The following is a 13,644-nucleotide window of genomic DNA, read 5'->3' on the forward strand; positions in this document are numbered from 1 at the left end:
TGCCGTACTTACAGAGAATGGACAATTAAAAGGCTTATGGTTTTTTATTTGCATGCATTAATTTAACTACTACTTTTAGCTTGTGATTTTTTTTGCTAAAATATGCTATTTGTAATTGTTTTAAAATGTTCCTTGATTTCTGGAAATTACTCGCGCCCCCCCCCCCCCCCCTCGCTGGTCGCAAACCCCACTTTGGGAACCACTGATGTAGAGACAGAAATGACATGCCTTCGTGTAAATAAGATAAATAACATGGCCATTTAGTTTGTTTAATAAAAGTGCAAGCTATAGACCTGTTTGATATGCAAGATGGCGCCGGTGAGGGCGGGCGTGGTTGCGAAGTGCGCTCTGTTTTGTCCTGTTTTGTCTGTTAATTCAGTGTTCTGCCAAGATCTCCGGGGTTCTCTAACAAGAGAAGTACTTCTGAACATAAGGACCACAACTCCTGTGGACTTATTTCCCACTTTTCTGCTTCCAGCGGCAGATTTTGTGGGAATTCTAGCCAGTGCCGCGCTAGGGTTTGCTCATGCAGTGAAACGCCGTAAAAGGGGAAAGCGAGCGGGAGCGCTAGTTCGGCTACGCAGACGTGGAATCCGAACAGTGCTTCCAAGTTTTTTCCTCCCCAACGTACGTTCACTGTGCAATAAAATGGACGAACTTCAGCTACTGATGGTGAAAAACAGAGACTTTCTTTCATCTTCGGTTTTGTGCTTCACGGAGACATGGCTGTGCGATTTGACACCGCCTTACATCTGGCAGGCTTTCAACTCGTGAGAGTTGATCGGGACACTGCACTCTGGCAAAACCAAAGGCGGTGGTATTTGTTTCTACATTAACAGTGGCTGGTGTGTAGATGTGACAGTGATTCTGCAACATTGTTCTCCGGATCTGGAATTTTTTATAATCTGTAAACCTTTTTACTCGCCACGAGAATTTGCGTCGCTCATTTTGGTCGGAGTTTACATGGCGCCTGGCCCACAGGTTAAAGATGCCCAACGCACGCTCGCCGACCAGATTCTGAGTGTGGAGCGAGCAAACCCGGATTCCCTTGTTATTGTACTCGGCGACTTTAACAAAGGTAATCTCAGCCACGAGCTCCCTAAATACAGACAATTCATCAAATGCCCAACCAGAGAAGTGAACACTCTGGATCACTGCTACACTACAGTCAGTGGAGCCTACCACGCCATCCCTCGTGCAGCACTGGGCCACTCTGACCATACCATGGTCCATCTGATTCCTGCATACAGGCAGAAATTAAAGCTCTGTAAACCTGTTGTGAGGACATCAAAACAGTGGACCAGTGAGGCTATGGAGGATCTGCGGGCGTGCTTGGACTGTACTGACTGGGATGTGTTCACGTCTGCGTAACGTCAGAAAGTTGAGGTCAGTCAAGGAGAAAGCTTTTAGGAGTGGGGATAGAGACAGATTCAAGGAGTCGAAGAACAGGTTTAGCAAGGCGGTGAGAGTGGCTAAACGACTGTACTCTGAGAAACTGAAGCGTCAATTCTCTGCTAACGACTCTGCTTCTGTCTGGAGAGGACTAAGGCAGATCACCAACTACAAGCCCAGAGCCCCCCACTCCACTAACGACTCCCGCCTGGCCAACGACCTGAACAAGTTCTACTGCAGATTTGAAAGACAATTGGACAGTCCTGAACTACCCCTTCCCATTCAGGAGGCCTCCCCCCTCCCCCCCTCCACTGTGACGACTCTCTCCATTCAGGAGGGTGAAGTTAACAGACTTTTCAAGAGGCAGAACCCCCGCAAAGCAGCTGGGCTGGACTCTCTCCAGCCACCCTCAAGCACTGCGCTGACCAGCTGTCTCCTGTGTTTACAAACATCTTTAACACTTCCCTGGAGACATGCCATGTGCCAGCCTGTCTCAAGTCATCCACCATCATCCCTGTGCCCAAAAAGCCAAGGCCAACAGGACTTAATGACTACAGACTCGTCGCCCTGACCTCTGTGGTAATGAAGTATTTTGAGCGCCTTGTGCTGGCACACCTCAAATCCATCACAGACCCCTTCCTGGACCCACTGCAGTTTGCCTACAGAGCCAACAGGTCGGTGGATGATGCCGTTAACATGGCCCTCCACTTCACCCTACAGCATCTGGACTCCCCAGCATCCTACGCCAGGATCCTGTTTGTGGACTTAAGCTCTGCCTTCAACACCATCATCCCCGCCCTGCTCCAGGACAAGCTCTCCCAGCTGAACGTGCCCGACTCCACCTGCAGGTGGATCACAGACTTCCTGTCTGACAGGAAGCAGTGCGTTAGGCTGGGAACACAAGTCTCTGACTCCCGGTCCATCAGCACCGGATCTCCCCAGGGCTGCGTCCTTTCTCCTCTGCTCTTCTCCCTGTACACCAACAGCTGCACCTCGAGTCATCCGTCTGTCAAACTCTTGAAGTTTGCAGATGACACCACCCTCATTGGGCTCATCTCTGACGGGGACGAGTCTGACTACAAGTGGGAAGCTGACAACCTGGTGACCTGGTGTAGCCAGAACAACTTAGAGCTCAATGCTCTTAAGACACTGGAGATGGTTGTGGACTTCAGGAAGAACACAGCCCCACTCACCCCCATCACCCTGAGTGACTCCCCAGTCAACACCGTGGAGTCCTTCCGCTTCCTGGGCACCATCCTCTCCCAGGACCTCAAGGGGGAACTGAACATCAGCTCCCTCACCAAAAAAGCACAACAGAGGATGTACTTCCTACGGCAGCTGAAGAAATTCAACCTGCCAAAGACAATGATGGTGCACTTCTACTCAGCCATCATTGAGTCCATCCTCACTTCTTCTATCACCATCTGGTAAGCTTCTGCCACTGCCAAGGACAAGAGCAGACTGCAGCGTATCATCCGCACTGCTGAGAATGTGATCGGCTGCAATCTGCCTTCCCTCGAGGATCTGCACACCTCGAGGTCCCTGAGGCGAGCGAGGAAGATTGTGGCCGACCCCTCCCCCCTCCCAGCCTGGACACTCCCTGTTTCAGCTACTCCCCTCCGGCAGAAGGCTGCGGTCCATCAAGACCAAAACTTCACGCCACAAGAACAGTTTCTTCCCATCCGCTGTTGGCCAGTTTAACAAGGCCAAGGACTCACACTGACTTTAAATCACAATCTGCACAATGACACCCTGCACATTGCAATTTGCACTCTTGTATCGTTCTCTTTGCACTATCTGCATTTTTAGGTTAGATTGTAAATTATGGCTACTTATATTTTATTTTGTATTCCCCTTAGTATTAGCTAGACCCCCCCTTAGTATAAGCTAGACTTTGCTCCTTTTGTATAGTTAGTCCACATATTTAAGTTCCAATATCTATGTTGAATATATGCACCTCCCTGCCAAAGTAAATTCCTTGTTTGTGCAAACATTCATGGCAAATAAAATACCTTCTGATTCTGATTAATCAGTGTGAACCGTTTTGTTTTTATAATAAAATAAAAACATCTCTGGCGTTGTTCAGAGGGCTGGTCAAAATGTGTGGGTGGGCTGTATTCGGCTTGTACTCTAATGATTAATTTAACATTTTAAGATATACTTTTAATTTTGAGCATGTTTTTGTAAGCAAAAAAAAATGCACTTCCTTTTGCAGCCCCAGTTTTAAAACCTAGAATCGCGTATGATTACGATCACACCATAACACTAAATGCAATAATGTCTACATTGATTGCTTTGTATGGTAAGCTTGTAGTGAGACGTCAAAAGTATGGTTTGGAGTCTGTCAGCACAAACATTTTTACTTCGGAAATCAAAGTTTACAGCTGGTTCTCCCATTTTAAAATCGCTGCGACACGACAGTCAACAAAAATGCTGCAAGACACCAGATGGCTGAGCGGTGAAGGAATCAGGCTATTAATCAGAAGGTTGCCGGTTCGATTCCCAGCCGTGCAATTGACGTTGTGTCCTTGAGCAAGGCACTTCACCCTACTTGCCTTGGGGGGAATGTCCCTGTACTTGCTGTAAGTTGCTCTATATAAGAGCTTCTGCTAAATGTCATCTTCGGCCGTGGGTTGATAGATTTGACATCTTATTCATTTAGCAGATGCTTTCATCCAAAGCAATGTACAAATAGTGCCTAAAGAAAGTACAGCAGAAGATCATGGATCAGCCACAGTGCAATGAATCAATCAAAACAGTATCTTCACTACAGTGCAACATTAGCTCAATTGTATTTTTTGGTATTTTTAGGTTAAATTGTAAATTATGGCAACTTATATTTTTATTTTGTATTCCCCTTAGTATTAGCTCGACTTTGCTCCTTTGTATAGTAAGTCCACATATTTAAGTTTCAATATTCCTATATGTTTAATGTATGCACTCCCTGCCAAAGTAAATTCCTTGTTTGTGCAAACACTCATGGCGAATAAAATTCCTTCTGATTCTGATTTAGGGGGGAAAAAGTCAGAAAGGATTCAAAGTAATCAAGCAGAATACAATACATCAAGCCGATTTGTTTGTAACAAACGTTTTAACAAATCTCGGTTTACAAAGGCGTTTGCAGACCTGACGAGGAGTAAACATTTGCTGTTTGTGATCTGGAATTTGAGATAAAGCTAACTCAACAAGCACTTTGTACAGATGGCTTCCAGCTACAGTATTATGTCTCTATAGTGCTTTCAGACCCTTGTTGACTCTATATTCTCCCTCCCTCTCTGATGTGTGATGGTAGGACTCTGAGAAAGGGACAGACTCCTGTGGACTGGACCATCATGCTTCCAGATGTGGATGAAGTCGTCAGAGAAGCCCCAAGGCATTTACCCACAGCTCAGCAAAAACCTTCTGTGAGATATTCTAGATTACACTACGCTATATTACACTACACTAGATAACAAGATTACAATATTATAGTATGATATTGTATGACACAACAATATTACACTACCAGGGCTGGACATTGCGACCTTTTTGGTCGCATATGCTCCCGTAATTGTCATCACAACGGGATGACTGGGTTGCTGCTGTAAAGAATAGCTTACTCGTAGTGCTTTAAAAAGGTTGCTTGGGGTGCCATAACTTGTCATGTAAGGAATTTCAAATCATGACTAGTATCAGTGGCGATTTGTCCTGCCTTAGGTTCCTTTAATGAATTTGGCTTGTTTTGCAGTGGTTTACACAGTCTCGCTAAACAGATGACTGGAGTGTTATTGGCTCAAATAAACACTCATCGCTATGTTTTACAACCGGACGATTGACCGGAAGACTAGAAACCGTTCTGTAAAAAAAAAAATATTTTTGGGCTTTGACTGGTTTTGAACTCTATTTTCACTTATCATGGTGAAACTTTGCAGGGTACTTCAATGTGGTGTCATCTAAAAGCCTATTGTGCTTTAAGATGTGGCCCATATTTGGTGTGGGGGTACCCACCTGGATGTAATATCAATGTGGCAACTTAGAAAATTATTTTTGAGATATTGGGGAGCAAGGAGAAGAAAAATAATAATAAATATTGCTGCAAGCAGCAATGCGGGTTCCTCCGCAAAATGGCAAAATATTATAAACATGTACACTGTAGAAGATCGAGACTTGGACAACAAGAGAGCAAAACGACTTAATGTTTGGCCATCAACAATAGGCTGAACTGGGATTTGAACTCATGAGCATAAGGTAACAAGCCAGTCACTCTAGCCTCTCTGCTATACACCAACTGCTGAAACTGTATAATTAGGAAGGGCTAAGTATACACTTTTTATAGGATATTGAAACTCTTCTTGAGTTGATCTCTTTCCAGACTCTCAGTCAATGCACAATTAATAATAGTCATGTGGGCAACTGAGTTAGGACAGCGCTCATATTCAGCTCCTTGAATAGTCTATGACTGTATAGCAGCTGATTCTCTGGTGCGATTAAACTACACAACATACTCAATCAGGGTGACCAACAAGATTATTATAACTAACCAACAATAACATTACAAACATCCAACTGAACGAACACTACAACTGAAATCCCTTGCACGGCTTTTGAAACCAAACTATTTTCCACAAGTCTTTGCGTTTTTTGACATGCCGCACTGCATGCTGGGTACCCAAGGGTGCCGACTGCATGATATGAGTATTAGTGTTTGGTCAGCTTTGGGACAAAGGTTAAGAAACGGTTGACATTTCAAGGTGAAATTGCATGAAATTGCGCATGGTATTTCAGAAGGATGTCTGCCTGTTTAACTAAACAAGTAATCAAAATTATGACAGGCCAAAAGACTGTGCCTGAATGCAAACCTGTGACCTTGCGCTTTGCAGGACAGCGTTTCAACCCTTTGAGCTACCCATAGGACTGGGAAATTTAGGTAAATTTCTGTATAAAAAAAAAAAAGCTGTTTCTCCTGTAGCGTGGTTTGTTCGATTTGGCCAAAGTTTAAACAGCTGTAATTCAATAGTCTTTTGACATATCAAGGTGAAATTGCACATGGTACTTCAGAACGATGTCATCCACATATTTTCAAATTTAAGACAGACTCAAACAGTGTGGCTGGATTCGAACCTACGACCTTATATTTTGCAGATCACCGTTCCAGCTCGTTGAGCTATTCTCAGTGTTGAATATTGTCACGTTCAGTTACTGTACAAAAAAGTAAGCTGTTTCTCCTGTGGTAAGCGTTGTTAGATTCAGCCAAGGTTGAAACAGCTCTAATTCAATCATATTTTGACATACCAAGGTGAAATTGTTTATGGTACTTCAGAGAGATGTCTGATGATCAATATACTTCATTCGAGCTAATTCGGTTGTAAATCTGACACTACCATACATAGACTCCAAGTAGCTAGCTACTGTTGTAAACCTGGCTTGTTTTGCAGTGGTTTACACAGTCTCGCTTAACATATGACCGGAGTGTTGTTATGGGCTCAAATAAACACCCATAGCTATGTTTTACAACCGGAGATTTGACCGGAACACTACAAACCGTTCTGTCAAAAAAAATAAAAATGTCCTCTGACCTGTTTCGAACCTACAACCCTTTGTTTATCAGCACAGCATCTCAGCCAATTGAGCCATTGCCAGATCTGGAATCTGCCATGTTCAGTCATCAACTGGATAATAAAATAAGATGTTTCTCCAATGGCAAGCATTGTCAGATTTGGTCCAAGCTCAAACAGCTGTAATTCAGTCATATTTTTACATATCAAGGTGAAACTTTGCAGGGTACTTCAGGATGGTGTCATCTTAAAGCCTATTGGGTTTGAAAAACCATCATTTAAAATTACATTTGATTTAGTGACACAAACGTATTGAGGCAATGTGGACATTAACATAAATACACCCCTTTCAGCCATTTTGTATTTGATTCAACTGTCTTAAGTAACATTTTCTAATATGTCAATGATACATATCTGTACAAAATTTCAAGTCAATTAGACCTTTTTTGTAGGAAGAGATCTATTTTGAAGATTTTCCCAAATTATCACTGTACAGGAAAATCCATCATGGTGGACCTTATGGGTCCTTGAGGCTTTTTTGTCCCTCAAGAAAAATGAGGCATGCACAGCAAGTTTCAGAAGAATTGGAGCAATGGGGTGGAAATGCAATCACTCTGAAAAGTGGACATTTGGGCGTGGCCTGTGGCGCCCCCCATTGTCTGATGTGGGCCAGTCTGTGTTTAGGCCGTAGTTGTGGCATGTTGTATCAATATGCCAAATTTCAATACTTTTTACCAATGTGTTCATGAGATAAATTACTAGAATAATAATAATAATACCAACAAACACAATAGGGTCCTCCTGACGGAGGAACCCTAATAATACCAACAATTACAATAGCGTCCTCCTGACGGAGGAACCCTGCAAGCAGCAATGCGGGTTCCTCCGAAAATGGCAAACAACTATAAAAATGTACATTGTAGAAGGTCAAGAGTTTGACAACAAGAGAGCAAAACTACCTCATGTTGGGCCAACTACAATAGGCTGAATAGGGATTTGAACTCATGAGCATAAGGTTACAAGGCAGCCTCTCTATCCTCTCTGCTACACACCAACTGTTCAGAATGAAAGAGTAGAAAAGGCAAAGTATTGGCTTTGGTCAGCTTTGGGACAAAGGTTAAGAAGCAGTTGACATTTCAAACTGGAATTGCGCATGGTATTTCATAATGATGTCATCCTGTTTAACTAAACAGATATTCCAATTTAAGACAGGCTAAAAGACTGTCTGGATTCAAACCTACAATCTTATACTTTGCAGGTCACTGTCCCTGTCCATTGTTATTCTCAGTGTTGAATATTGTCATGTTAAGTTACTGCATAAAAAAGTGAACTGTTTCTGTGGTAAGAGTTGTTAGAATCAGCCAAAGTTTAAACTACTCAAATTAAATCATATTTTGACATACCAAGGTGAAATTGTTGATGGTACTTCAGAGTGATGTCATCTTGAACCCAATAAGGTTTGAAAACCATCAGTCAAAATGATATTTGATTTATTGACACAAATATATTGAGGCAATGTGGACATTCACATAAATACACCAATTTCAGACATTTTGTATTACATTTCTCATTCCATTTCACCCTATATAAAAATACATCTGCCCGCACACTGTCCCAATCCATGCTGTTTACCTCCCTCCCAGCGCAAGTCACGCCAAAGCAGAAATAATGTAGAGGACGCATGAGGTTTAGATGACGACCAAAAATGGCCTCTTACAGTCAAAACACATTGGTCACAACACTGTTTCCAGAATTTCTCAAAGATGGCTTGAAGACCGCTTTCCAGAACCACAGTAAATTTACTATCAAGAATAGCCTCATTGGCAAAAGGTTGATGGCACAGCCCACGATCAACTCCTTGCGGACATGGATGTACAATAACCGACTCTCACTTCCGATTAAACCACACAACATGCACTCTCAGGGTGACCAACAAGATTATTTTAACTAACAAACAATAATATTACAAACATCTAACTGAACAAACGCAACAACTGAAATCCCTTGCATAGCTGTTGTTACCAAACTATTTTCCACAAGTTTTGGCGTTTTTTGACATGTTACACTGGATGCTGGGTACCCAAGAGCGCTGACGCTGATGATCTAGCTGTGCTCCGACTGCGTGATATGACGATATGTTAGTGACGCGCTAAGGTCTCGGAGTCTCCTGAAATGGAACGCGTCTTTCTGCCTTGAAGCTGTGTGGGCATCATCATCAAGACCCCAAGTATATGGCAAGATAACATCCAAGCTAACAATTTCTCCAAATCTGACTGCAGCTTTGTATACCATATGTACTGTGTTATGGTTGTTTGAGTTAAACAACTTGCTTAATGAATTAAATGGCTGTTAAATGTCAAATCCAACTATAAATGTATAAAAGAGAGAGTTCCAATCAAATCTGAATTCTTTTTACAGTTTTTTTCCATTGCTTTGGCTCAATTCTTGAAACATAAATTACATTCTCAAAGCTCCACGTGCATTTAGCGAAATATCCTATATGGTTCAGCACAACTACATAGATCACCTTCAAAAGGTCATATCTCACCCAAAACAGTTAACTCATGAAAAGTTCCTTCTCGATTGCTTTGGCTCATCTCTCGAGAAAAAAGAGAACATTCTCAAACCTTTAAATACATTTGCCAAAATAACCCAGATGGTTCAGCAAAACACCATGGAACACTGGAAAGGGTAATCTCTTTCCTAAAACAGACAACTTATCAGTCAAAACTAATCCTTTTCTCATACAAATAGTCAGTGCCCCCAAAATGAAAAGTCCCTTTGGCATTGTGTAGTCAAAATGTTTAGATGTTTGTCAGTATGGCAGTGGACCTTAGAAATATCCCTTTTGTGCACTGTGCTACAGTTACTGTAGTAGATGTTTTCTTTCCAGAATACAATGTGTCTCAATGTACATTTACATTTATTCATTTAGCAGATGCTTTTATCCTAAGCGATTTCCAAGAGAGCTTTACAAGAGTGCATAGGTCACTGATCTTAACAACGCGATAGCCCCAAACATTTCGGGTAGCCAAAACATGAAGCATACATTGTGAAAAACCCAAATACAGTAAGTGCCAAAGAGAAAAACCATAAGAGCATGTAGCCAAACAAGTTACAACTAATCAACATGAACCTCAAAAGTGCAAGAGTGTACCTGTAGAAAAGCAAGCAACAATACTGTAATGTATGCTTCATGTTTTGGCTAACCACAATGTTTTTGGGGCTATCTCGTTGTTTAGGATCATTGACCTATGCACTTTTGTAAAGCTCTCTCTTGGAAGTCGCTTTGGATAAAAGCGTCTGCTAAATGAATACATGTTAAATGTAAATGTGTATCAAACAGAAAAAAGATTACAGTAATTCACGTGTAGCCTACAAGGTTTCACATCACATATTGCACTTACACTGCCATGGAAATTGTTACTGTAATTGCCATACATCAGGGTTACTGTAAAATGTGTACAGCGCAATATGCTTTCATACAATACTGTAAGCACATCAAAACTAACATTATGTATAACCTACACTAGTAGTATGAGTAACCACAGTAAGATTCAGGCAAGTGAGACTTTCCTAGTCAGAGTTAGCAGGGGGTGCATTACAGTAAGCCTGGCATGAAATACACCCCCTCTATTGTCTGTTCTGTATATCCCAGCATCAAATGATTCTTACGTATTGTACACTGAGGGGACTAGTATGAGTAACCACGGTCATTTTCAGGCATGTGACCCTTTCCTAGTCAGAGTTGCAGAGGGTGCATTTCATGGCAAGAAGAAAACACATACAGTAAAAAAGTAAAGCAAAGCTGGAGTTTCACTAGTTGTCGTCCTCACTCTCCTGCTCATCCTCGTACTCCTGTCTGTCTGGCCACAGATTTAATTGACATCACATCTGATGTTCTCCCTTAAGATGCAACAGGGGAAGAATCGTTGTGCATGCCGCAACAATCCCCTAGACTGATCTGCTGTGAAATCATCACAAGCAGCATCCATTGTCTGGAGCAGGGAGCTCTGGTTTTGAGCCCGATGCTCATAAACCCTCCATCTCCATGCAGAAAAAAACCTCCTGGATAGGACTAAGGAATGGGGAGTCAGGTGATAAGAGCACCATCAGCGTTCTTTGATGGGCAGTGAACCCTGATGAGTGGGCGACGGTGGAAGCTTACATTGTCCCACACAATGACAAATGTAAGAAAGTGAGGCCCTACCAAACCCCTCTCATGTAGAGGGATAAGATCGGAGTGCAGGCAGTCCAAGGACACAAGGAGTGTCTGGGTATTGTATGGGCCAAGACTGGGAATGTGGGTGACCACAATTCTCTGAAATGGCAGCACAAACAGTGATGTTTCTCCTGAGCTCGCCTGGGACAAGCTCTATATATTTGATGGAAGCATTTATACTCCTGGATAGCTCCTGTCAGCTAACTAAACTTACTGTGTGATTGGTGATCGGATGTGTCCCCTTGTTTAGTAAAGTTCTAGTTGCACCTGACAATGACTGTAAGCATATGATCCAAGAGATCCATATTATAGTATATACCATGTTTTTCATGGTATTATGTGCCTGAAAGATTTTGACAGTGGAGTGAAATATTGTGCAGGTGATGATGTACACAAGGAAATTATGCCAATATGTTTTGCAGAGAACAACCACTTGACTGAGAAACAACAGTCAGTTTATACCAACAAGATATTTTAAATTGATAGTTGGCCTTATTGAAGGCAATTATACCTAACCATTTCAAAGATGTGCGAAATCATTTGAAATGTGTGCAAACTGTAGGCAATTGCACTTGTCATTTACAAGGGTGTGCTAATACAATTGCAATTTGATTAAAGGAATGAAAAATTCCAATCTGCTGTGAACAAGTGCCCAGCGGTTTGGAGGTTTGCACGTGTTGTTTTGAGAATGTTATTTATTTTTCGTGAAATTAGCTAAACCAATGGAGAAAAACTGTAAACCTAGAGGTTTAAAAGACCACCTTTGCCTAAAATGACATGCACCAACTCAGAGAACTGAGTTTCAACATCCATTTACACATTTAGTCTCTATTTTTTACTCTACTCTTAAGGCATAACTATGTTACTTAATGTCTGCACCTCTCTGTAACCAACTGTCTCTGGAGTGGGGAGGGGGGGGGGGGCTTCACAGGGTGTCTACAGGTGTAAACAAGTTAAATGTAAGACTTTTTAAGACCTTTTAATACCACTTCCAATTGAAATTAAAGACCAAATTTACAATGGAAATACAGATAAAAAGTGGAAATATACAGTAATCTTCCCAAACACTGATGTCTGTTCAATATGAACAGTATGGTAAAATGACAATAATCGGTTGAGTTTAAGAACATTGACTAAATGTGTGTAATGCCAAAGGATAACACAACAATTTGATTACTGTCCTAAATCATATTTTTTATTACACAATGGTGGAGCAGAAACTAGCAATTCCATGAATCCCATGGAAACAAAGGCAAATGTGTGAGATGTACTGACGTGGAGCACAAATCATCCAAGAAGCAGTACTTCTCTTGAGTGGTTTTTATTCAATCATTGGATTCAGGTCAAAAGTCTATAACTTGAACTGGTTTCATTTCTTAAGACACTAAAAGTCAGCAGCTTGGCATGCTTGGACATGGAAAGGCTTAAACATTTAGACTTTCATCAAAGTAAAACATGCTGGTTTGTCCTTCTTCATCAATGTCCTCAAAAAAGCAGTCTGCTGAGCGTCTGTGTCTGTGGGGTGACTGTCTGTCTCTGTAGGGGCAAGCAGGGCCTGCAGGCAGGGGCAAGCAGGGCCTGCAGGCAGGGGCAGGCAGGGCCTGCAGGCAGGGGCAAGCAGGGCCTGCAGGCAGGGCTTGCAGGCAGGGGCAAGCAGGGCCTGCTGGCAGGGACAAGCAGGTCCTGCTGGAAGGGGCAATTAGGGCCTGCAGGTAGGGGCAAGCAGGGCCTGCAGGCAGGCAGTCAGGAAAGGCCAGCTGGATGAAGCTGTCCTGGGGTCAGGGCTGAAGAGAAGCTGTCCTGATTCTGATTCTGTCCAGCTAGGGATCAGTTTTTCTCTCAGCATCCTCTGTTGAACTCTGTTTAGCAGGCCTCTGCATGACCCTCCAGACCTGTAAAAGTGAATAAAGGATCCATGTTAGTTGTGATTTTTTTTTTACATCTACACTTGACATAAACTACAGTTTTGACTGTGAAATGCAGTGGCATTACTTAAGCTTGAATCCAAATGTGTTAAACTGATGGAGACCCGGCCATGCAAAGTCACTCAAAACATTTGGCTCGATTCCAGGCTCTGGCAAGAGTATTTAAATCTAAACTGGTCAATATATACATCTGACCAAAGACCAGCTCGAACTTTGCCTGTAAACAATGATTCTGACTGTCAGAGACCTTAAAATAGGCTGACCGAGTGAAACTAGCCTGGCTAACATAGGTCGCTTTCCCAGGAAAATGACAAATGAAATAGGCTTGTTTTGAAAGATCCTATATACTGGCTATCTTCAGTAGACTCTTGTCTACAAAAAGCAGCCCTCCTTGACGTTTTAAGACTAGAATTTAGTGAATTACGATATCGTTTACACACTGCCAGATAGTGAGCGAGCCGAGTCTGTCATTGAGGCTAAGTCAAAACAGTGAACCCTCGGGACGCAGTCCCCCTCCACTTGCAAGTTTTCCACAAACCGCAAAAATAATCGGAGCATCTGGCTACAAGCA

General features: G+C 42.4%; 1 protein-coding gene across 1 annotated transcript in view; it reads left to right on the plus strand.

The window, feature by feature from the left end:
- Positions 1 to 309: 309 nt before the first annotated feature.
- The window catches only part of gpat2 (glycerol-3-phosphate acyltransferase 2, mitochondrial), a 106,733-nt gene continuing 93,398 nt past the window's right edge, over positions 310 to 13,644 (plus strand). The window contains exon 1 of the mRNA XM_047015312.1: positions 310 to 318. Within this exon, the coding sequence (XP_046871268.1) occupies positions 310 to 318 (9 nt within the window). The remainder of the gene's footprint in view (positions 319 to 13,644) is intronic.

This window comes from Hypomesus transpacificus, unplaced genomic scaffold (assembly GCF_021917145.1).
Source record: "Hypomesus transpacificus isolate Combined female unplaced genomic scaffold, fHypTra1 scaffold_30, whole genome shotgun sequence".
NCBI classification, from domain to species: Eukaryota; Metazoa; Chordata; class Actinopteri; order Osmeriformes; family Osmeridae; genus Hypomesus; species Hypomesus transpacificus.